At 42.9% G+C, this 26,483-nt stretch overlaps 1 protein-coding gene across 2 annotated transcripts in view; it reads right to left on the bottom strand.

The window, feature by feature from the left end:
- Slc16a10 (solute carrier family 16 member 10) overlaps positions 1–26,200 on the bottom strand; it is a 109,821-nt gene extending 83,621 nt beyond the window's left edge. For both annotated transcript variants that reach the window (XM_055615978.1, XM_055615979.1), the window contains exon 1: positions 25,611–26,200. In XM_055615978.1, coding sequence (XP_055471953.1) covers positions 25,611–25,956 — 346 coding nt within the window. In that variant the 5' untranslated portion in view covers positions 25,957–26,200. The remainder of the gene's footprint in view (positions 1–25,610) is intronic.
- Between the last annotated feature and the right edge of the window lie 283 nt (positions 26,201–26,483).

The raw sequence follows: 26,483 nt of genomic DNA, 5'->3' as shown, positions 1-26,483 counted from the left end.
TGAACATTTTTCCTCATGTGTGAATACTAAATTTTACACATACATGAAGCCATTTACATCGTATACAACATACTGTGTGCACACATGTACATGCACAAGTATGTATGTGTGCTGACATGGGTGTGTGCACACATGTTTGTGTGTGCAAGGGAACATGCTTATATGCATGCGTATGACATGAAAGCAGAAGAAAGGTGGAAGGTAGCAGGATGAGGCAGCATGCCCTGGCGGGTGTGCGAGGGAAAGAAAAACTTCCTATATGATGGCCAGGAACCAAATGAGAGGAAGAGGAGGAGCTCGGGGTCCCACAATGCCCATCTCAGGCATGTCTCCACTGATCTGAGGACCTTGCCATGTCCCCTCACCTCCTAAAAGTGCAAGCCTTAGCCACATAGACCTTTAGATCCAAACTATAGCAGCTGCCTGGACACGTAACGCACTCATACAGCCTCCTAGACCTAGCTCCACTGGACAGGACAACAACCATGTCCAAGTCCCTTCCTTGTCTTCCTCAGCAAGACACCCTCCAGGACCCACGTACACTTTCAGTCCTGCCTTATTACCACTGCTGGGTTTATCTTCCAGCACCTTCAAGTACCCTCTTTTCTTTTCTTTTTTTTTTTTTTTTTTAAGATTAGACTTCTTTTTAGTGTATGAATGTTTTGTATACATGCATGTGTGTGTAACACATGTATGCCTGTTGGATCTTCTAGAACTGGTATTACTGATGATTGTGAGCTACCACGTGGGTCCTGGGAATCAAACCTGGGTCCTCTGCAAGAGCAACAAGTACTGTTAAGTGTTGGGCCATGGCTCCGGCCTCTGCAGCACCTTCTGAACAGGCGTGAGGACACTTCCCCTGTGGGAGGGGAGCCGGGAACAGGAAAGAGAAAGCTTAGCTGCTGAGATCTACCCTGAACACTACCTTCCCACACACTGCCCAGAGCATCCTTCTTGGAAGTGCTACCTGACAACAGAGTGCATGGCTAACAAAAGAGGCTGGAAAGCTGCACCGAGATATACTCTGCATCCCTTCTTCCTATTTTGTTTACTAAGACCAGAGTAGAGAATCAAGAAAAGGCCTTACAAGACCAGAAATCTGAAAAATCCCCCAGGCAAATGTTTGACCTTTACAATAGGCCTTTATTTTCTTATTTATAGTTAACTCCACCATTCATAATCTTGCCTGTTACCTTTCTTCTGCAGGGAACTGCTTGCGCATGTTTTCTACTGTTTGGGGCAGTAGTCTCTAAAACGTCACTTTCTAATGGCACATAAAAATAATGGCCCTCAGGCCACAGAGGAAGAGGATGCAGCCAGTCCTGAAGAGGCTTGATAGGCTGGGGTCAGTTGGGGAGGAGGATTCCTCTTTTCTGAGGACTAGGGGAGAGGAATGGGGGGGAAAGAGGGAGGGAGTGCAGGACCAAGATGAGATGAGGAAGGGAGCTACAATGGGGATGTAAAATGAATAAATTTGAAAAAAATAAATTTTAATTTAAAATAAATAAAAAATAATAATAATGGGCCTAAAGTAAAACTATTTGCCTGTGCTTTCCTTTTCCTTTCTTCTCTCCTGGCAGTGCAACAGAGGGAAGTAGACTAAGACACGGATCACTACTGAGTCCCACTAAAGGAACAGCTGGACTGGCCAGAAAGGCAGCACAGGCCTGCAGTTCTGACAGCCTGCTGCCTTTTCTTATTCTCTCTCAGCCCAGCAGCTCCCACTCACTGTAGCTATGACGAGATGATGACAACATGAAGTGTGGGGTGTAAAGATTTTTCTGTTGGTCAAAAATCAGCACTGAACCCAAAATAAAAACAAGAGGTTTCAAGAAATGGTACTCCATGTCCTCAGAGGGTTCGATTTCTATAAAAATGACGAGATTGGTTAAGATTCTACCATCTCAGGGTCAGACTTTGGCTCGGTTCAGGATGTTAATGGCATTATCGCAAACAAATAGCTTCAGAGCAAATACACAAATATTGACTAAAGTAGATACAGTTCAAAAGCTTGGTTTATTTGGTAGTGCAGAAGAATAAGCCAATCTCATTGGCTTTGATCCTCCCACTTTTTTTTTTTTTTTTTTTTACAAATCCTCTTCAATATTCTAACTTCCCAGCAATTGTGTGAGGCCAACTCCCTTCTAAAGGACAAAATTAAATAGTCAGTGTGTGTATTGCTAAAAAAAGCAGTTCTGGCTTTGAAATGCTTTCATTTTAACTTCAAAAGGGTCACCGTTAGTTTTCCAGTACCCTCTACTGTACCAACTGTCACTTTCAAAAGGAGAAATTTGAATTTATCTTTAAAAGAGCTGGCTCCCCCCCGAAAAACTTAACATAATTTTTTTTTTTTTTTTTACAAATCATGAGAAGGGAAATCCTTCATCTCAATATACTATTTTAAAATTTTTCCATAGTCCCTCTTTTATGCACATTTTTAGAATTTTAGTCATGTGATACAGTGTGCTCTTCCACCATCTGGTGTTGCCATGGTACGACATAGCAACTATTATCATTTACAGTTACAACACAGTCCATAAAGCAGATCTTCATTGATTTAAGCAGCTCTGTTTTTGAAGGCATTTAAGGAGTTTGACTTTTTTAGAGTAATGGAGTAGTGAACATCTTTAGGCGGTGAGCCTTTTCTTTCATACATTTCATTAGACAAGATACCAGGAAGCAAGATTCTGGGCCTAATGATTTGACTACATTCGCTATTTTAACCTAGAGCTGGCCACGCATTTTAGTTAACAATAGTACTACTGAGCCGGCTGTGGTGACTCATGCCTATACTCAACACTTGGGAAGCTGAGGCAGGAAGACTGATGTGCCCTGAAGTTAGCCTATGCTATATAAGTTCCAAGATAGCCTGGGCTACAGAGTAAGACCTGTTTTTAAAACTATTAAGAGAACTTGCTGCTCTTCCAGAGGACCGGGGTTCAGTGCCCAAAATAAGTACCGACATGACAGCTGCACCTAAAACTCCAGTTCCAGAGAGGGTCCAGCATCTTCTGACCTCCATAAGCATTGCACTCATTTGGTGTACCCATACACATGAAATAAAACAACAATAATAAATAAACCACATCCATTAAATACCTACATGTGACAGCTAGAAGGATATCCTCAGGCTATACGAAATATTCCTTTTTCATGGGTGTCAAAGGTCTTAGAGTACTGATGAACAGATACGCCCTTTTCAGTTCCTTAATTCCTGACTGCTTGGGAGAATCTATCTATGCAAACATTCCACTGCACCCCTCAGCTGGTGAGAGAGAGACAGTACTGCAGACTTCTGCAGGTTTTAGGAAAAGCATAAAAGCAAGATTTGTGCTGGGCATAATGGCATGCCAATAATCTCAGCACAGTGGAAACAGGCAGGAAGTTGGAGCCTGAGGTCAGCCTGATCTATATGAAGAGCCAAGTTGGGAAAGGAGGCCGTAGGATTTGTTCACTTCAGTGTTTAAAGATGTCTTTGGGGGCAGGGAGTGTAATTCAGGGGTAGACCTCTTACACAGAACTTAAGTATGATGCTCAAGGCTCTGGGTTTTTAAATATAAATAAATAAATGCTTCTTTATAGATTTCTAGGCATGATACTGGGTTTTCTTCACCTTGTATAATAAATACATTTCAGCAAGATATTCCATAGCCTAAGCCTCTCTAGATATCACATGTTTAAGAAAGAGAGAACAAAGGAATAGCCAGAAATATGGCTTTAAAAGAAAAAAACAAACATTTTTTTTTTTACTGTTTAATAACAGCAAGATATGTCTTTGAAATCAAATTCTCCCCCTTGTTAACCTTACTGAGGCAATACATGGTACTTCTTTTAATTGCTAAACAAAGATGTAGAGGCATTCTGCCCACCTTTCTATGAAAGGAGGGGGGCCCACTAATGTATAAGTTTGTTACAAGGATTACAAGCTTGTATCCCCACATCTCACTTTTTATGTACCTTTTTTGTTTTGTTTGTTTTGTTTTTGGTGGTGGTGGTATTGGTGGTGATGGCAAGACAGGGTTTTTTTCTCTGTGTAGCTTTGGCTATCCTGGAGCCACTTTGTAAACCAGGCTGGCCTTGAACTTACAGAAATCTACCTCCCTCTGCCTCCTGAGTACTGCGATTAAAGGCGTGGGCCACCATGCCTGGCTATGTACCTTTATAAATGTGCTTTTCATTATAAAATATTCAAAAAACTACAAGCATTCACCACTGACTGCCAAATATTAACTTGGTCATATCTGTTTTAAATTCTTTACAAAATATAATTAGCCCTTTGTACAACCCTGTTCACTACTCTCCTTTCTCCCTTCATAAAGCTAACCACATTTTGAGTTTGCTAAATGCCATTTTAATGCATAATTCTATGCCTTTATTCCAATATACCAATAATATACTTACCACCATCCTAAGATGCATACTTTTCATATTTCAGCATGCCTGAAATGTGAATCCACTTTACAGTATACAGCAAGTATTATATCATGGCTTGTCAGTCTTTCCCCTTAATCAGTGTACATTATCAGCATTTCTTATCAGCAACCTTTTTACAGTCTATAAAATATGACAGAACTGTTTTATATGGGGCTTTTTAAACTGCATTATTTTTAAATTATTTCATCTAAGACACGGTCTCCTATATCTCAGCCTGGCCTTGAACTTGCTATATAGCTGAAGATGACTTTGAACTTTTGATCCTCCTTCAAAAACCCCTCAAGTACTAGGAATTCTAATGTTATGTGTGGTACTAGGGATCAAACCCATAGCTTTGTGCATGCTAGGCAAAAACTGTACCAATTGAGCTGCATCCTCCCAGCCCTTGTTTTACATATTGTAAAATATATATATATATATATATATATATATATATATATATATATATATATATATATATAATGATATTCCTAGGCATTCTCAGTTTCATAGCTTCACTTAATATGATTCTATGAGGAAGACTACGGCAAGACGGTGTCTGCCCGGCTTGGCAGGCCTTTGCATCTGTGCGCTCATGGTGGTAATTGCCTACCTAAAAGCTGCACATGATCAAGCCGGTTAACACTCAGCATGAACGTGGCGCGTGAGGCCACCTCTTCGTGGCCATGAATGGCTGCTGGAGAGGCAGTTTTCTTCAGGGGCGTGACCCTTGGTAGGCTGACGGAGCTTGGGTGCATGACCCACACTCATGCACACACAGGCAGGACTCATTGGACTCACTCAGTTAATTTTTAAAAGGGTTGGGGGTGGGAGAGCTGAAGAGATGCCTCAGAGGTTAAAAATCACTGGCTGCTCTTCCAAAGGTCCTGAGTTCAATTCCCAGCAACTCCATGGTAGCGCACAACCATCTATAATGAGACCCGGTGCCCTCTTCTGGCCTGCAGGCACACATGCAGCCAGATTACCGTATAAATAATAAATCTTAAAAAGAGAGAGACAGGAAAGTAGGAATGAGATGGGGAAGATCCAGAGAAGTTGACAAGTGGAGCACTGTGTTAGACCCTCATCGTAAAGAAGGTCCATAAGAGCTTCCACACATGTAGACCTTCCACAGCTAAGGAAAAGACAGTGACAAATGCCAGTGTCACAATTTAACAGCCACAAACCCAATGCCATAGCATGATTCTATACTTTGCATAGTGCCTGCCAAACTTAAGCTTAATAAACACGATCACTGATGCCTCAGGTTCAAAGCTATGAGTACTCTACTCACTCAAAAAAAAAAAAAAAACCTATTGCATTTGTAGCTCAAGAGTAATACAAATGGCGGGAGAGAAATGACACAATTACACTCCACATTAAAGGTAAAGGCAATGATGATAGGTGCACATATTGCGAATGTACTTAATGCCACTTAAAATGACTGAACTGGCAGTCATTTATGATATATTTATCAAAATAAAAATGTAAGGCTTTATACATTTAATCATCCAAAACTTAAATCACACAAATATTTCCAAGCCTCCAATCACAGTGTACAAGCAGAGAGAAGCCATCTAAAGAGATGAACACAAAAGCATGAGATCTCTTGGCTTTGATTCTTTTTTAACCTTCCGTCACGTATGCACTCCATGCTGTCTGAGCAGGTTTCAGAGCACAGCTGAGGAGAAGACACAGTCTTAGAAACTGGTTTTACTGCAAATGCGTGGGTCTAATTGTTTGGATCCCCAACCCTTTTCTATGTCAAGCCTTTGCCATTCTCTTCAACTCTGCTACTCAACTCCATAATGAAATTTAAAGACCTCATCCTGTCAGCTTCACAGTCCTCAGTAAACCTACATACATTTGCTCAAGTTCTCTCTCCCTCTCCAGGTCCCAACCAGGTAGCCCCTCCTGCAAATATCCATCCAGATGTGTTCTAGACTCCTGAATCTCAAATCTTACTCCACTAGCCTCACAGACTGAGTTCTATTAGTTATCCTCATGGTAACTCCACTTTCTTCCTCTCTGTGACAAGGACTGCTCAAGACAGTGTCTTCCAGAATTGACATGCCTTTGCATCCATGAACTAACAGCAGCTGTGATCACCTACACAGAACCTGCACATGATCAACCCGGTTAACACTCAGCATGAATATAGAAAACCCCTGAATCCCCACCTCTCACTGTGGAGCGGTTCTTCCTCTCTACGGGTTCCTTCTCTCTGTGCTTGTGAAGTATTTTTTGTTTGTTTGTTTGTTTTGTTATTTTTAGACAAAGTCTTGCTTTGTAGCCTTGAACTTCTAATTCTCCTGCCTCAACTTCCAAAGTAGCTTGGATTATATGCCTGCATCACCAATTCCAGATCTTGGGTCTTTTTTTAAAAAGATAAAACCTATGCCAGGTGTGGTGGCACAGATCTCTAATCCCAGCACTAAGGAGACAAAAGCAGGCAGATCTCTATGAGTTCAAGGCCAGCCTGACCTACACAGTTCCGGGACAGCTAGGGCTATATAGAGAGACCGTGTCTCAAAAATCAAGACATAAAAATATGAACTCTGGGGCCAGTGAGAAAGCTTAGTGGTGAAGGCTATGAAGCCTGACAGCCTTCAGGGTTGAGTCCAATCCCCAGACCCATCTAATGGAAGGAAGTGACTCCTTCAAGTTGTTCTCTAGCCTACACACATGCGCCATGAAACATGGGTAAGCATGCAGCCACGTGTTTGCACTCAAGCATGCATACACACACAATAAAGAAGGTCACTTTAAGCTTTATTGTTGACTCTTTCCAGTTTATGTGAAACTGGAGATTCCAGTAAGGGGCCACAGGGTGGATTTAAAGGGAAGAGGACCAGAACACAGAAAGCATGGAGGGGCAGAGCAGTAATGGAACAAGAAGGACTAATGGGGTTGAGAATAAGAGGGCAGGATAGAGCAGTTGAGCATGAAGAAGGATAAACACTAAAGCTCTTTGAAAATACCATACAGAAACCTACTAGTGTAGAAGCTTCCTAAAGTATATCAAAATACATATGAAGAAAGGATTAAATGGAGTTACCCTGTAACAGGAGAAACAATGCCTCTCTCCTAAATGTAGGCTGACAAATTAAAAGCCTGTGGCTAGATATGGATTTACTTCTTTTTGTTGGTGGTCAGTGGGGTCCTATTGACCACCCTAAATACTACAAGCTATGGGCACCTTCTCCAACACTTCTGATTGGTTAAAAAAAGAGCTGAACAGCCAGTAGCTGGGCAAGAGAGGCTAAGGCAGGACTTAAGGGGCCCAGAGAGATAGAAAGAGTCTCAGGTAGGGATCAGGAAGTCGGTCCTGGGCATCCGTGAGGACACAGGCAGAGCAGGACACCCAGGATAAGACTAAAATGGCAGGGAATGGGCCACATGGCTGGGAAGTAGGCCAGTGTCAGGATTGGTTGGGTTAATTTAGACTGAGCTAACAGAGAATCTGCCCAGCTTTCATTTCTAAAGCTATTATTAATAAATATAAAGGTCTCTGTGCCATTATTTGGGAGCAAGGATGAGTGTAGAAAGCCCTTACTTTTACACCTGTAAGAACCAGAGGTAGTGAACATTTGCAACAAACAGACTTACTGAACATGACAGAGCCACCGCACACAAGAACTCATAGTAACTGTGACAGCATGTACAAGACCTACACAAGAGCAAGTCAGCCAAAATCCCAGTACCTGTAGGGGATGGACTCACGAATCCTCACCCTTAGGTAAGAAGTTATTGGCAATGAATGACTGCTAGAGGAGGAAGAGTCAGTTTTCTTCAGGGATCCTGCCCCTTGGTAGTGAGGTGACCTATGCTCCAGAAAATGGTCCCACATACATGCACATACAGGTAGCATAAAGTGGACTCACTGGGTTTTAAAAAAGAAGAAGAATCTGGGAGGGAAAAGTCGTTAGAAAGATAGAAGGAATTTGAGGACAGGAAACAAGGGTGGAGTTGATCAAAACATTATCTGTATGTATTAAATTCTCAAACAGTACAAACATTTTTAATTAAAGATTTGAAATATTATCCATAGTTAACTCTTAAATGGTAACACCACTACACCCAATCCCACAAAAACGTTAAAAGTCTTTCCGGAGTTTATCCATGACCATTTTTTTTACTTCCTTGTTCAGCCATAATTTCTTTCTTGTTTGCCAGAGACTGAACCCAGCCACGGCCCCACACATGGGAGGCAAACGTTCTACCACAAAGCTACATCACCAGCGCCCACAGCTTTGTTTAATAAATTTCGAAAAGATGGTATTATCTTCTTATGAAATTTAAAATTATTCATAAATACCAAATAAAACAAAACATATTCACCCAGAGACTTGAAGGCCGATGTTTGTAGCAGCACTGTTCATGAGGCAAGAACTAGAAACAATCAAAATGCTCAACATGTGTAGGCAATGTACGTAGGCATACAATGTAACATACTCAGCATGAAGCAAGACTTGCTCATAGCTGCAAAATGCAGAAGAATCTCAAAATCATTACATTGAGAGAAAAATCCAACACACTGGATGCTAAGCTTCCATACGAATGGAAATTCAGAAAAGGTAAACACTGTGCTGACAGGAAGGACATCAGTGGTTGCTGCAACCAGAGTACAAGGGAAGAAGACTGCAAAGGGGACAGGGAACATTCTAGAAAAATAGATACACTCTATGATGATGATACAAAAATTACACCTGTCAGGACTCAAATTGAACACTTAAAATCAGTGGCTCTTATTTAGAGCCTCAATAAAGCTGACCTTTAAAACTTGTGACTTCTAAAATGATTCCTAGTTAAGATTTCATCTACATTTCTTTCCAGATGTTAACTTACATTTTTGTTGCAAGGTGAACTGGTTCCATATATAGTATTAGATTTCTCATGACACAAATAATTTACTAGTATCAGGATACTGTAACTAAATCCTGGGGGATTTTTTAAAATTTATTTTTAATTATGAGTGTGTGTGTGTGTGTGTGTGTGTGTGTGTGTGTGTGTGTGTGTGAACACAGTTACTCTGAAAGGCCAGAAAAGGGTGTTTGATCCTTTGTAGATAGCACTGGAGAGCCACCTGATATAGGTGCTGAGAGCCACACTCTGGTCCTCTGCATGAGCAGTATATGCTCTATTGCTGAACCATCTCGCTGGGCTCCCTAAATCTGCCTTACTCCCAGAATCCTTATCAAGACACATATAGGCAGGTGATTTAATATCAAAACAGTATTTGATTGTGATAAATAAGCAGTGTGTCTGTGATTCTACTTGCATGGAAATTTCATATACTCTCAAATACAAAGATGTTTAAGGGGCTGGAGAGATGGCGACAGTTAAGAGCACAGAGGACCAGGGTCTTGTCCCTGGCACCCACGTGTTAGCCACATGATGGCTAACAACCCTCTGTGTGTGTAACTCCAGTTTCTGGGGATTGGACACCCTCTTCTGACCTTTGCCGGCACCACGCACTCACGTGGCACGCAGACATACATGCAGGCAAAACACTCGTATTTAAAACAAGATGAATATGTCTATTTTAAAGCAGCATGAAAAAGATTTTAGTAAACCTCCTGTATGGAGACCTCAACCTCTTCTTCTAAGGTACTGGAACCCCAGTGGAAGAGTGGAACAAGGACTTCCTCCTTTGTTCCTTTATGACTGAAGGGTATTCTTTTCTTTATTCCCGCTCTGACCCTAGCATAAATACAGTCTTTAAACAATAACGACTCTTCAAAATAATGTACAAATAAGCAGAATTATCACCACAAAACTTTTAATCTATATCTAAACCAATTTCATAACATCATTAACTTTCAGTAATTAATCAATTGATTGGCTGATTGATAGTGTCTCACTATAACCCATGCTAGACTGAAACTCAGGATGTCATCCAGACTGGTACAGAATTTACAATCTTTTAGGTTGTGCCTCCCACTGGGATTACAAGTGTGTGTCATTGTGCCTAGCCAAGCCTAATTCTACCAATCAAAAATGAGAGCATGGATCAGGGCAGGGTGACAGAAGCCAATAACTCCAGCACTTCAGAAGCTGAGACAGAATGGCTGCCAAGAATTTCAAACAACCTAGATTACATACTGAGTTCCAGGTCAGTAAAAGTCACAGAGATGCTTTCTCAAAAACAAAACAAACAAACAAAAAGTAGATTTTACAGCCTGTATCCTGAAGGCAGCTTACCTAAAATAGAGGTAAGTCTCTGCCCTCTGGGTAAGCCCACAAGATCAGATATCAATGCCTTTCCCCTAGCACTCCACAGTTTCCAGAGTAAAAGAATAACCATGCTATGAGGCAAAAAGAGAAAGGCTTCTAGTCACTTACTATTAGGTTTAGAAAAGCTGATCAGTTCTGACAGCACTACTAACTCACTGACTTGCTTTCCAAAATAAAATTAGGGCTATTTCCAGGTCAATGGAGTAAGCATCCCAAGATTAGGGGCCAATGATTAATTTATCCTCTTAAGTGACCATAAATAATGGGGATTACATTGCTTTGACATTTTTGCATTATCCGTTCTCAGTTGCCGCCAGACACCCAAAGCCATCATGATGAATTAAGAGGAAAAGGACAGATTAATTTGATTAAAGATTACTTTTTACCAATTTTTTTTCCAAAATTAGTATGTTTTGAATGGCCCAGTATTTGTTTTCCAATAAAAGATGTAAAAAATAATAATAATAATAATCTATCACATTAACAAAACTAATTATGGCAGCACTCACATAAGGAGTAACACTGAAAGCCTAGCCTTGCTCATCTTAGCCCCTAACCTTTGTTATCTTTGTGAAAAAGGAAGCCCACAGCCCTTCTGTTTCAAAAAACTCTTCAGAGGAAAAATGCTTCAACTGCCCTTTCCTCTTCCCCACTTCCCATAAGCCATAAACTTTACGAGTCATCAAACCATATCTCAGTTCCTCCCAGGAAGCATAGTAACAGAGGAACAAATGCTGACACAAGCCGATATTTGCCTTCACACAGAATTTGTGACTGATGGAAAATGACATTGAAAGATGAAACAGTTACCGAAAACACTTAAAAATGAGGATGGGGTAAACGGTGAGATGGCTTTGTGGGTAATAATGGCCTAACCTGAGTTTGGTCCTGGAATCATGGCGGAAGGAGAGGACCAGCTCCCACAGGTTGTCCTCTGACCCCCACACACAAGGTGGCATGTGCACACCCACACATATATACAAAAAGAATGAATTTACTTCTGAAAAAGCAAATGCTCTGGTTGCATAACTGGTGGTTGCCAGTTCCCTTCCATCCGCCCCCTGCTGTGACTGGTTCTTCCTCCGGGTCACTGTACTTCCAGCACCTTCAGTTCAGCGTCAGTCACAAGACAGCAGCTCCGGACCCGAGTCCAGGAGATTACAACACAGCTGAGTCAACACACTTCACCAACGGCAGGTGCCAGGCCAGTGTGCTCAGAGACAGGAGTGGTGGACGGGTCTTTGAGCATCTCCAAGTCTGTATCTGCTTTGCCCTCCTGCTCACTGTCTGACAATAAACTCGGTCAAATTCACTTGTATGTAGCCAAGCAACCAGTTATTATCTCAATTAGGACTGCTCCATCCTCAGCCAACGAGTGCCACAAAATTATACCCTTTTCCTGGTCAAATTTCAGTGTCTGCGTGTACAGAAACAAATCATGTTTGGTTTCTTGGTTTGTTAGTTTGTTTGTTTTGGAGGGTTATTTGATTTTTCCCCCCTTTGGTTTTCAAAGACAGGAGCACTCCCATGTCTGCCTAAAACAGAATTCCCGATTCCTGCTGTGCGGTGCTACCTGGAAGACACACACTCTTCCCAAAGCTTACTGCTGGACTCAGCTTTACTCTCCAGCGTGAAAGATGCATTTCCAGTCATCTCTGGTTTTAGTTGTAGTTTTGAGAAACTGAAAATTTAAGATCCCCTTGCTTACTATCCTCCTGTCTCAGCCTCAGGGTTTTAAGATTATAGGCTTAAGCAATCACACCCAGCCTCATCTACAGTTATCAATGACATCACCTCCTTAAATCCCTCTGCCCTTTAATTGTATTCCACATGGCAAAAATTCACTCAAGGATCAGGTGTGATGGTACAAAAAAGGAAGGCAGAGGCAAGCAGATCTCTGTGAATTCAAGTCCAGTCTGGTCCACAAAACGAGTTCTAGGACAGCCAGGGCTGCTACACAAAGAAACTGTCTCAAACAAATAAAAAACCAGAACAAAACAAAAATATCCAAGCCAGAATTCCAAAGGTCACGAAATCACACTGGCAAAATCACAACTGTGCTAGAGCGTGAGGCAAATCATAGTCAGCTGCTGTGGACAACCTAGAGCAGCCCCGTATTCCACACCTGGAATTAAAACAAGACCATGTCCTATAATATCTCCGTGTTTTTAAAGAAAGCAAAATTCTCACTGCAGGATGGCAAGCACCTTTGCTTCCTGAGCCACTTCACCGGCCTTCAGTTACCTTTTCAAAACCCTTCAGAGACTCTCCCAGAAGCCCTCAATTTCTCTCTATGCCTAAAATCAATGTTTAAGCTTCCTAAATTAACATTCTAATCTTCCACTCTCTAGCTACAACAGTTTTTATCAGCTTCACCTTCTGTGACTCCACTACGTACCCTGCTTTATAGAGCCCAACCAAATCCAATGATAAAACTTAATAAACCCCCATGTGTGGTAAAGTTTAAAGTTACAGATCCTAGCCAGGCATGGTGGTACATGACTTTAATCCCAGCACTCTGGAAGCAGATCTTTGTGAGTTTGAGGCCAGCCTCATCTACATAGCAAGTTCAAGGTCAGCAATAGTGACAGTCTGTCACAAAAAAAAAAAAAAAAAAAAAAAGCAAAAGAAAATACAAGACACTGGATCCAGGCCTGATGGAAAAGTTTAGTGAAAACATTCACACTAGAATGGTCCTCATCTATGAAATCTATGAATTCTGCTGAAGACAGTCAACCGATCCTTAAGCCTACCTCAAAAGCTACTTTTATACATTCATGTCACACAAATCTTTAGCCACTTAAAAAAAAATAAAAAGGTACACCTTCACAGAGCCTTCTTTAATGAGCTCAGAAAATTCTGCATCTGGCACTGTCTTGGCATGAACAACTTAGTTATTTTCTCTCCCCTTATAACCTCTCAGAAACATGGAATCAATCAGATCTACTTCTGTTAGCATAGCATGAGTACATAGCTTCTGCTCAACAGACTAAGCAATTCCTCTGAACTCTTTTAAATAAAAACAAGTAAAGAAAAAAAAACATTTAAGACACATATTATACACATACCCAAACCAAGTGATTAAAGATATTTCAACAGAATCAGCCTGGGTACAGGGAGGGCTCAAGAAAGGTGGCAACAGAGAGGACTGTGTCATGATGGACCTTGCAGACTTGAGCTGCTGAAGGACAGGATGTCTTCTGGCAGAATCATGAGGCCTTCAGGACCAAGTCTGCAGATGGTTAACGCTCATCCCTACCCTCAATCCAGGGAAGATCTTGGTCAACACATCGAGGCAGACAGAGCTGAGGAAAGAGAACACAGGCCACTGTACAACACTCAACCACGAGAGGCCTGGTTTGATGGCCTGGAGTAGGCCAGTGTGGTAGAACACCACACTCTATGAAACTATTAAGTAGGTGACCTCGGGGGTAGAGAGAGAGCTACCTAAATAAAATGTGCTGATCAACAGCAACAACAACAAAAAAGTAAAAATGCAGTGAAACTGACAATTTCTTTTTTTGTGTGTATTTGCTCTTCTTTTTAAATCTATAATTCTGGGACTGAGCATTTAGCTCAAAGCGCTGTGTAGTAAACACAGGCATTGGATTTGGACTCCAGCACCAAAGTGGGATCACACACTAAAAACATTAAAAAGAAAAAGAAGCCCACAAGGGATCTACAATTTTGAAATCCTAAACTCAAAGTTTCTAAAGATGGCTGGTGCTAGAAAGATCGCCTCGCAGTTGAGAGCTTACTGCTCTTGCAGAGGACCTGAATTCAGGTCCCAGTACCCACAGCTACACAGTTTGAGACCATTCTGGGCTACGTAAAATTCTGGCTAAAAAAAAAAAAAAAAAAAAAAGATTATGTATATGACACTAAATATCCATTTTAATCCAAAATTAAGCTATACATAAATAATCTGATTTTATTTAAAATTAGTCCCTGAGACTGGGTATGGTGGCAACATGCCTTTAATCCCAGAACTGAGGAAGCAGACACAGGAGGATTTCTGAGAGTTTCAGGCCAGCCTGATCTACATAGTGAATTTCAAGACAGCAAGGATGAAATAGAGAGACCCTGTCTCAAACAAAAACCCAAAACCATATAACTAAATAAATAAAATTACATTTCCAACCTATTCCACAATGAACAATACTCTAGAAAGAATAAAACGCAATACTTATATGACCAAAGCTCCATAGAACTGTCAGTTATTCCTACAAAACAGCTTTTTTCTTAGAGTGAGTTTACTATTTTGTCACTAATAACCAAAGGGCTGGGAGGCCCACTGGCAAACTTCCAGTGTTATTACAGATCTACCTACAGACAACAGTAACTTTCTATACAACTTGTACAATAACTAACTTTGGGGGCCTCCCTTGTTTATACAGTCACTGACAAATGTGAAGCCATTCAGGTGCTGTCATTAGAAATCCCACATAAAGTTAAATTAAAGTCAAAACTAAATAAATAACAAAAAGAAATAAGATGCCAGGTGAAAAGCTTTCTACAGTTAAAGAACATCTCCTAGGGCTGGGGGCACATGGCACAGCAGTTGGCTCAGGGCTAGAAACGGGCGCCAGAAGCTCGCACTGTGCTGTGAGCTTAATCTCCAGCAGGTAGAAAAGAAAAAGTCACTTGATTGACTCAACGAGGCATTTATACTTACCTATGCAGAAAACAGTATTAACGAGTGGTTTTTGTTTTGTTTTGTTTTCTTTTCTTTTTTTTGAGACAAAGTCTCACCACATTACCCTGGCTGGTCTGGGACTCACCGTGTAGACCAGGGAGGCCTCAGATTTAGGGCACTTCTGCCTCAGTCCCTGAAGTGCTGAGATTTGGGGCTTAAACCACCACTTCTGCCATAGTTTTTCGTTTTTATTTTTTTTCAATCTTTATTTTTATTTTAAGTGTAAGAGTGTTTTGTCTATCTGTGTGTCTGTGCACGGTGTGAATGCAGTGCCTGCAGAAGCCAGAAGGTGGCGTGGGATCCCTCAGGGCTGGAATTATGACGGTTGTGAGCAGCCATCGCAGGTGCCGGGAAAGCAACTCTGGTTCTCTGCAAGAGCAGTAAGTGCTCTTAATGTCTGAGCCATTACACTGCTCCAGCACCTAGTTTTCTGTTTTTATAAGGTATAAGAGAATTGGAGTTAAGATCCCATCTCTGTATGCAACAGAAACAAATTTTCAGCTTTCAGAATTGTTGCAGAACATTGTTGAAGCTGTTTACCCTTGGGGAGGGAAACAGGGGTGCTAGCTGAAATGCAATCACATTAGAACATTTCCCTGAACTTTGGGGGCAGATAGAAAGCAGGCAGAAACATTTCCCTGAACTTTTGAGGGGAATGGAAAGGAGGCAGGGACTCATAACGTAGCCCTGAATTTGCAATGTAGACCAGGCTAACCTGAATTTCCCACATAAACAGGCTGGCCTCAAACTCAAACTAGCCTGCTTCTGTCTCCTGAGTGCTGGGATTAATGGTATAAACCACCAAGCTTGATTTGTTTCCCTGACTCTTTACATTAATTTAACCAATTATCTTTTGCTTAGATTTAACTATCTAAGGCATTCCTTGACAGATTTTATTACTTTGTTGTTGCTGAGGTGAAGGAGGTGGAATCCGGGGTGCCAGAACCTCCCATGTGCTGGACAAACTCTATAGGATATTTCTGCGCTGCATACCCAGCCCTATCAATTAATGTTACACTCCACTTCCTAAGTCTCAAGTCAGGAGACTATAGTGAGAATGTATCAAAGTTCCAGAGATGCACAAAAAGTACATTCAGCATTAAAACTTTGTAATTACAGGAAAACTAAGGAAGAATCCTAATTGTTTCCATAACACAACTAAAAATAAAGCCTGACAAAGCTTTTCCTGGTCAGTGACAAGGAGCCACTGCTTTGACTTCTGAGAACTACGGATGCTCACTCATGAGAAAGGGGAACGCCCTTTGAGAGTGTGCACAGACACTGTCAAGACCATGAAGTTCTTTGGTTTAGTAGAAGGAATAAGGAAGTTGGGTGAAACACTGCTTTAGTCCATATATATTATTTCAAATCAGTAGCTCACAAATATCCCTGTAACTCAAGATTGGGGAAATGAAAAAAAAAACTTCTGACTTGGGAAAGTCAGTTCCTTAGTTCTGGTTTCTCCATGCACGGTGAGGAGTTACCTTGGCTGTTAAGGAAAACACCGTGTCACCCTGCCCACTCGGCAGTGTTCGGGGTACGGCTCTCCTCCGTCATTGCAGGCTCTGGCAGGCAGTCTCCTGTCGGAGGTAGGTCTGTGCAATTCTCAGGTGCACTGGAGTTGCCCATTCTGAATCTCTGCCAAACAAAACACCACCCAGAGTTCCTGTGTGGGTGGTACTGGATGAGGCAGGTGCCTGGAGCTTTGGTGAGCTGACTTTTCCAGTTATGTTTGGGGGTTAGTTTGTTTTTGTTGAGATTTGTTTGTTTAATTTGAATATGAGGTCAGTTTTTGGGTTGAGCTATCATTACTCAAAGCGGAATTCGCTTCCAAAAATGGCTTCACTTCTGATGCTGCCTAACCCTAACCTCTGAAAGCTGCAGTGTCCTTATTTATCTATTAACACATGACAAGACAATTCCAAACATAAGCCAGATGAAGTGACACACGTGTATAGTTCAGATCTGAAAAAACCGAGGCAGAAGGATCATTTGGCTAAGAGTTTGAGATCAGCCTGAGCAACACAAGATCCTATCTAAAATAAATAAAAATTTAAATAAGGTGACACATGAAAGCATTCTCTTTATGGCAAAGGAAGACTTAAATAAATATGGATATCTTTAAAATGCCTTTTACATTTGAATCGTGGTGGCACATGCCTGTAATCCCACCACTCAGAAGTCAAAGGCAGAGCACAGCAAGACCTTGTCTCAAAAACACAAAAACAAACAAACAAACAAACAGAAATTGGGTGGCTCTTGCCTTTAATCCCAGCAGCTGGGGAGGCAGAGGAAGGAGGATCACTGTGAGCTCAAAGCCAGCCTGCTCTACAAGGCAAGTCCAGGCCAGCCAGGACTACACAGAGAAACCTTGTCTAAAAAAATGTTTTTAATTAATTTAATTCCTTTCACAGATTGCTGATTAACTTAAAGAAGTTGAAATTGGGTTCTGACTTCCATTTCAAGCTTAACTCATAACTCACTTGAATTTAGTCTCAAATCTCCAAAGTGCCATAGCCCCCACCATCCCAAGTGCTTAAAATGTAACCACCGTTGTATAAAGTGCCAGGGTTGTGGCCTGAAGAATGAAAGGAGCAATCATTTCACTGGACTGACAACCAAACTGTGGACAGGACGGGTATACACGAAAGGACAGGAATAAAGGTGATGTGGGTGTGTGCAAGACTTCCACCTTAGCTGGAACACAAAGAACAAGAAAGGAGGGGTGAGCCAGGCATGGAGGAGAGGCAAGTGGGTCTCCGCATCTGAGACAAGCTGTAAGCCAGCCAGGGCTACACAGTGAGACCCTGCCTCAAAAATATCAAAAAGGAAGAAACGGGGAAAGGAAAGGACAGAGGGAGGGAGGGAGAGGGAGAGGAATGAAGCGGAAGGGAGGGAGGCAGGCAGGCAGGCAAGAGTAGAGAGTCAGGAAAGATGTGTGCCTGCAAGGGAGTTGATGTTTCTGGTGAGGGGTTAGTCTGCCTGGGCCAGCTAAAAGGCAAATTCACTCTAGTTGAGCATGATGTGCATTTGAAAAAGTCAGATGGAACTGTCTGGAAATTATAAATATTCATCTAACTTTAGAAATAATAATGGCCCCAAGGAAGTAACTGGAGCCACAGAGTCTGTGAAACACCTGGCTAGGCAGAAAAAGACAAGTACATCAACAAGGGTACATGTAAAGATACAGCAAATCATATCAAGCTCAGGGCTGGAGCTGTAAGCGGTGGTAGAGCCACTGGCTAGCATGTATGTAGCCCTGGATTTCATCTCCAACATTGAAGCTATGAACAAAAAAGCCCAGAACACAATTTAGTATAAAGGACATCTCAAAACTTCTCCTAAAACAAGTCTGATATGCTTTTTGTTTTGGTTGATTCGGCAGTTAATATGGGAGGAAATGAAATGAAATAGCCATAAGTGTACCTTTTTTTTTTCCTTTTAAGGTAGGATCTCACTACATAGCCCTGGCTGACCTTGAACTTGCCTTCTTCCTCTACCTTCCAAGCACCAGGATTATAAGTGTACAGCCCTATACTCATCTCTTTATTTTCCAGTTTCGTGAGTTGCTTTTGTGCTCTACTGGCCTATTAGCTGGTAGTTGAGATGAGTTCTTGGCATGTGAGTGAGTCTTCTTAGCTTTTCTGCCTCCAGTGAAAGTAGAAATCATGTATAGTACTAGATGTATAGGAACATGAACCAGGACGCTCTTCTACTGTAATCACCTCATTAAACCAGTTATCACTTACTTCTTAAGCAACATGGCGGGTTGTATCGGTGGCTTTCCTGGCCAACCAAACCTCTTGAGGATAAGGACAAGTCACAGCACCAGGATTAACTCTGTTCCTGAGTCACAGGCTTTGACAGCCTAAATCTGCAGTAACTTAGGTGTAACACAAAAGTACACTGCAGTTCTGGGCCTTAGAAAACTAGCGCAACGTGAGCTTAAAAAGCAGTTTTCTCAGATCCTCTTGTGCCTTCCTGTCTCTCACTCACTCTTCCCCCTAAGGCAAACAATTCCAACTTGGATTCTCTCTCCCATTCCCAGGTAGATGACAATTAAAGCCTTTTTCCTCAAAGCCAGCTATAAAAGCTAAAAAATAATCCTCTTATACCCATACTAAGCAGGCTCTGTGTAAGAGCTATCTGTAGGGAAATTCTAGGACCTATCTTGTTTGGTCCCTAACACTACAACTGAAGGATGGAGAAGAAACTGGCCAGACAGTCCTTGCAGGTTTCCCTTTTGATCTGCTCCTGTTGGCAGTATAACTGTTGTTATACCCTTCTTGTTCATTAGTATTTGTACACAGTTGATCAGGCTTCATCAATCCAGTGACTAAAAATGGGGCAGTTAATTTTGAATGGCAATCTGAAGACTTCCATGCCACATGAATATAACCATGTTAGATAACTATAACCAAATAAACCAAACTATGGGCCTTTCTCTGGTATGGGAGGTTCGTCTTATGCTAATAACTGGCACTCAAGATTGGGTTACTGCCTGCTGGATACACCCATCCTTGTTTGTGTAAACCTACCTAAAACATTATACCTGATTGGTTCATTAAGTGGCCTATACCTGGGCAGGGCAGAATGAGGTAGGCATGGCTAGGTTCCCAGGCTTTTGACGACAGAAGAATCACGAAAATCACTGGACAGATGGACAGGAAGAGAGGAAGGAGAAGAACATCGGGATGGGTTAGCCTACAGAAAACACCATGTAGGCCGAAAATGGCATGAAAAAGCCCAGATGAAAAATAAAAGCAAGTATTTATAAGATTATGGATGGAAGATCGGAGGTTTAAGAAGGACGGACCTGGATGGGAGCTGGGAGATGGATGGTGAGGTGATTCAGACAGTGTGGGTAGGAATATCCGCATGGTCCAAGGTAAATAAGGCAACTATAAAATCTAACCGGTGTCTTTGTCTTATTGTTTGTGATGGCAGGTTGGCGAGAAAGACAGTAATGATCACAAGGCTAATAATGGACATTATATAGACCAACACCCATTTTATTTTTCATTTGCTACAACACTGGTTAATCTTTATGCTGCCAGGGAAAGTCTAGACTCTACAGTAGATATCAATGTAAGTAAACGTGAAAACTTGGGGTTTGACACCAACTGACCTGAGGTTTCAGAGGCTAATGAGGGTGATGAGGTAATGCAGCATGTTTCCACCTCCGAATGCTACCCAATTCCTACTCAGGGGTGTAACTGTCTAAAGAACATGCTTTTACCATAAAGGGCAGATGGTATAACATTACAGGTCATGAACAAAGAGCCGCTCTTTCCACACCTTTTCGACAGTCGATTAAAAAAAAAAATCATGTTGACTTGCATTTTAAATATACTAGAGAGAAATATATAGTGTGGTGTTTCTCTGCTTTCAAGAAAGGCCATTACAGAGCATGTTTGGAGGCTAAGGAAACGGCTCAGTGGGTAAAAGCATTTGCTGCTCAGGCCTGGACACCTAAGCTCAGGTCACTGGGACCTGTGTAAAAGCTGATGGTGAGAACCAACACCCCAAGGTTGTCCTCCGACATCCATGGACACACCAGGCATGAGCACACCCTCACACAAATGTACACACACACACACACACACACAACTTCACAAAAATATTTTTTAAAAAAAGAACGTACTGGGGAAATTATTGAAAGAAGCCAAGCCTTTGGCTTGAAATGACAGTAATTTCTTCAAAAGGAATTCTTAAAACATACTTGTTTTTAATAGATTAAAAAAAAAAAAAAAACACATCATTAAAATATTTGTCTTTCCCTAGGAAGAGAGTAGCAGATAAGATTAATACCCTTGTATGATTCCAAAGACTGTCCATGGCACTTCGTGAGAAGATGGAGAACTCTAGACTTAGCAGTTCCATGGTTTTCACCAGTGTCCAGCAGTTAAAACTAAGTTATGGCTTCTATCACAAAACAATGCTCCACCTTCTTCTGGTACCCATTTTCTTTTCCACACTGTCTGATTCCCTTTCGCTCAGGCAAAAGCCTGTGCTTGGTAACAGGTAAAACTGAAATGAAAAAGACAACTCAAGCTCTGTTACTCCTTCTAACCTACCAAGACTACTTCGGACAGGCCAGGATGTGTGAGACATTGTCGTGATCGGACGGTGGCGGGGGCTGGCATGCTGTATGTCTCATTGATTTTACAGACCCATTTGGAGTTCAGCTTGTATCCCCACCCGAAAGCCTCGGTTTCACAGAGATTTTATAACCAGAGAGAAAGGCTATCAGTTCTTTCCCAGTTCCTCCCACCTGATTAAATTCCCTTACAATTTCAGACTTTTAGAACAGGGTTGGTTATCTTTATAGTGCAAATGCCTCGGGGGAGAATCTAACATTATCCCTGGAAGACTCATTTGTGTTTCAGCAGATACTAAACTCTAAAGTAGCTGGCATTGTTTCTTCCTGGGTCACTAGTTCCAAAACAGTACACATTTGTACAACAGTGAAAAAAAAAAAAAAGTGTGCATGTATGGTGGAGGGGAGCAGGGGGTAAGCACGGTGGTACATGCCTGTAATCCCAGAACTCTGGGACAAACAGATCTTTGTGAGTCCAAGGCCATTCTGGTCTGCATAGTGATTTTAGGCCAACCAAGACTACACAGTGAGACCTTGTCTCAAAAGAAAGGGGGCGGGGAGGGAGCTAGATTGAGGGAGGGGAGCCGAACAGGTGTAGAGCTCACTTACACTCATCATTTACTAGTAAATCTAGCCATTATTACTAGTAAATCTAGCCCTTTCTTGAGAATTCTGGCTAGAGCATACATTATGTGAAAATCAAAATAGCCGTAAGGAGGTGGGGCATTCTGGAGGCAGAGACAAAGTGTAACCATCCAAAGTTACACATTTGTTTTTTGCAAAAACAAATGAACAAACCAAGATACCTTTTGGAGAAGAACCCCAAGAAAATCCCCTCAAATTGCCAGGCACTGCATGGTGCAGATTAACCAGAATTTTGTATGAATGCCATTTTAAAGGTAGAATTCTCAGCCAGTCTGTAGTGGTGCAGGCCTTTATTCCCAGCACTCAGGAGGCAGAGGCAGGTGTATCTCTGAGTTTGAGACCAGCTTGATCTATAAAATGAGTTCCAGGACAGCCAGGGTTACACAGAGAAACCCTGTCTTGAAAAAACAAAATAACAGTACATTTCTTTGTGGAAGTCTCTACATTTCAAAAATCTGTTGACAAAACACTAATGGTCATTGTTTACTAGCTGCAAAGAAACTTTTTTTTTTTTTTGGACAGGATCTCTTGTACACCTCAAAAGGAGGTCATATAACCTTGAGCTCCTGCTCCTCCGGCCTGTCCTTCAGCGTACTGAGACTTCAGACACATGCCACCAGACCCGGCTTTCTACAGTACTCCACCAAGTGACCTAAATCCCTAGCCTTCCAGATGTTTAACCCAGAAGCACTGAATCAACACAAAAATATCAGATCTGCAGAATGTTATCTAGCCAGTGCAGTTAAAAAAAAAAACTAACTCCTGGGGCTGGAGAGATAGCTCAGAGGTTAAGAGCACTGTCTTCTCTTCCAGAGGTCCTGAGTTCAATTCCCAGCAACCACATCGTAGCTCACAACCATCTATACTGGGATCTGTTTACTGACCTCTTCTGACATGGAGGTATACATGCAGACAGAACATTATATACATAATAAATCTTTAAAAAACAAAACAAAACAAACTCCTGAAGTCAGACAAACCTGAGGTTGAAATCTTGCTCACAGCTGGAATTCACATGAGCTCAAATTTCTGTGTCTGAAAAGGAAGCCTGTCTCATGGAGTTGCCAAAAGGTGTAAATAGAATGCATGAAGTACTTAGACACAGAAGTTTCAAAAACTGTGCAAAATAATTTGTGTTTTCTATTGCATCTTCATAACTGACCTGCTGTAGTATTGTAGAGAAATTTTAATTCAGAACATGGCTGCTCTGGCAGAGATCACATCTAAGTCTGTGTGATCCAGCCTTCAATCCCAGGAGAAAGAGGCAAGAAGATCACTGACTTCAAGGCCAGACTAGTATAGAGCAATTTTCAGGTTAAAAAAACAAAAAAAGTTTAGGTTACACCTGGTACACGGCTGTAATCCTAGCACTCAGGAGACAGAGGCATGCAGATTTGAGTTCTAATCAATGCTGATCATTAAGTTTGGCTGAGTCAATGAGCTGAGAGGCAGTGCAGTGGAGTTTGTAGCAGTTCAGTCTGTGACAGTCAGAGGCAGTTTTTACTGGGAGAGTTTTACAGAGACAGATTGAAGAGAGAAAAGGCTAGATACAGGTGAAGACAGAATAAGCTAGAGAAGGAGAAGAAGCCAGAACATTAGAGAAGATTGCTTGTTAGCTTAAGACCAAGCAGAGCAATTCAGTGAAAAACTGAGAGAAGCCAGATCGAATAGTCAGTTTGGAAAGGAGTTTGAGACAAAACAGCTGAGTTGAACAAGCCAGTCAGATCAGAAAGAACTAGAAAAGGTAAACTTATTCAGCAGTAAGTCTCAGAGGCTAAAAACATTCTAGGCCTAGACTGTACAGAGGCTAGAAGCTTCCAGGATTAGGCCTAGGTTAGCAGACAGAGGCAGTAAGCCTCCAAGACAACAATACCATCAGGAGAATAAAAGAATTAACATAGTATACAAGCTTACCTTTCTTCAATTAAAACTAAGAACTTTTATAAAACTTCTGTACCTAACCCTTTGATCTGCCCAACACAGCAACTTCAACAGAAATTTCTCATTAAATATACATCATAATACTCAATGCAGCAGTGCTTGAAGTATATTTATAAGTTTGAGAAGCAATCTAAATGTCCATAAAGTACAATATATTCAGCTGATGAAAATCACTTCAAATTTAGGGAGGTGGGGCAGCCCTTGAGTCCTGGGTTCCAACCCTTGCACTAACGAAAGAAATGAATGAAAGAAAAGGTAATTTTAAAATCCCCCACACCATCTTTATCTTACAATGTGTAATTACAATCCTGTTTGTTTTCTTTGTGTGCACACCAAGAAAACCTGAGCAATATGCACTCTAAAAACAGAAACAAAACAAAGGACTACTGTGTGAGGCCGTGGTATTACGGGCTTTTAATCACATCACTTGGGAGGCAGAGGCAAGGAGATCTCTGTGAGTTTGAGGACAGCCGGCCTGCATATTGAGTTCTAGGCCAGGCAGAACTGGATGAGACCCTGCTGTTGGTTTAAAATGACTATTGGCCAGTATGGTGCCGAATGTTCTTATAATCCCAACTGCATCAAGGCTGGGCTGAGCAAAGAGAAACACTGAAAATATTGATCTTAAGACATTTCCCAAAAGGCAGTGATAGCCTGATTTAGCAACGGGAATCACTCACCCTCAAAGTCGAGTGATGCACTCTATCTTTATTCTGCTACTCACTAAGACACTTCATTTCACTGACTTTCCGTTTTCTCACCTAAACAGAGCTGACAACATCTGCCTTGCAGCATGAGATGAAATAATGAAAAAAAAAAAAAAAAAATGTTACGCAGATGATCCTAGACTTGGCTTTTGCAAAATCAGTCAAGTCGGGCAAAAGCATTTGACAAAAATGCGGAGTCTGTGCCTTTTGCACGTTATTTCCACAAGGTAGAAAAGAAAAAAAAAAATGTCAACACAACGGGAGGTGTAACCCCTAATCTTCCTCTTAGCATCCCACGTGGCTGCCTCCTATGCTTTCTGTATTTAGTACAGAGTGCAGAGAGACAGTACTACTTTTGATGGGCTGCCTTTGGGACTCCCTGTGACCTTGGGATCTACTTTTCCATCTCGCCAATCTCCGGGGCTGGGCCGCGCCTCACTCACCCAAATACACACACACACACACACACACACACACACACACACACACACACACACACACGCACACACCCTTCTGCAGCACAGCAGGCAGATAATCACGCCACCGTGGCGGTCACAAAACAGACTGTAAAAATGGTAATGCAACGCTGTCGGTGCTGGAACGCTCCGTTTGCTTTCCAACAGTAAGAGGAAAATACTGTGGATTCTTGGCTCCCACTCCGCGGAAAGGAGGAGTCCGAAGCCTCGGGCAGGTACAACTCTGCAACTTGCTTCCAAATGCACGGTCTCCGCCTCTCTACCGGCAGAGGAAGGAAGCTGCAGGCTGCAAGTGCGACGGGTCAGGCACCCTCCCGGCACCGGAGGACGCACCGAGCCCCCACGGTATGTGTTCCCACCCCGCACGTACCCCGTGGCCGGCCGCAACGCCCCACCTGTCTTGAAGGCCATTTTGTCATCGTCCTTGGCCCCGAAGGTGTCCAGCATGGACACGTAGAGCACCCCGTAGGCGTTCTGGATGCCAAACACCGACCCGTTGCACCACATGGCCGCCAGCATCACCAGCCAGCCCCAGCCTCCCTCGGGGGGCACGGGGGCGCCGGGGGGCTCGTCGCCCGTTGACCTCGCCAGCTCCACCTCCACTTTCTCTACGGACACGTCGGGGCCATCCGAGGGTCCCGGGCCGGGCAGCGCAGCGTCCTCCGAGGGCGGCGCGGACCCCGGCGGCTGCGCCTCGCTCGTCTCCCGCTCGGCGGCGGGCTCCTCCTGGGACGGCACCATGGCCCGAGGCGGCCCCGACGGGAGCCGGGATAGCTCGCGGGCGCAAGGTGCCGGGTAGCGCGCGGAGGCTGGGAGAGCCGAGCGGCCGGAGGAGGGAGACCAAGGTGAGAGCCCCGCAGCCGCGGGCTGGCAGGCGGGCAGGCGGGCGGGCTGCGCACACGGCACACGCAGCCGAAGGCGCGGGAGCGCTCGACACGCCCGCGGCCCCTCGAGCCCGACTGAGTCTGCCGTCAGCCGCCGCTTCTTAAAAGCGCCCCTTCCTCCCTCTGCCCGCCCGCGCCGGCTGGGGGCGTGGCCACTGGAGGGCCATACCCCCTGAGCCCGCGGGTGATTGGGTCCCGGCGAGCGGTGGCTCCGCCCCGCGACCCTACCCCTGCGGTCCAGTGACTGCGCGCGCGCTTCAGGCGCGCGGCCAAGTTAGCTACCTGGTGTCTATCACCAGGCGTAGGTCACCTCCTCCCGGCGTTAACCTTAGAAGTTTAGGGAGCGTCTCCTCCTACGTGTGAGCTGCGAGGGTGATCGATCCA

This window comes from Psammomys obesus, unplaced genomic scaffold (genome assembly GCF_907164565.1).
Source record: "Psammomys obesus unplaced genomic scaffold, mPsaObe1.curated_primary_1811, whole genome shotgun sequence".
In the NCBI taxonomy this organism is placed as follows: Eukaryota; Metazoa; Chordata; class Mammalia; order Rodentia; family Muridae; genus Psammomys; species Psammomys obesus.
The sequence above is the reverse complement of the archived record's forward strand: the minus strand, read 5'-3'. Positions and strand labels throughout refer to the sequence as shown.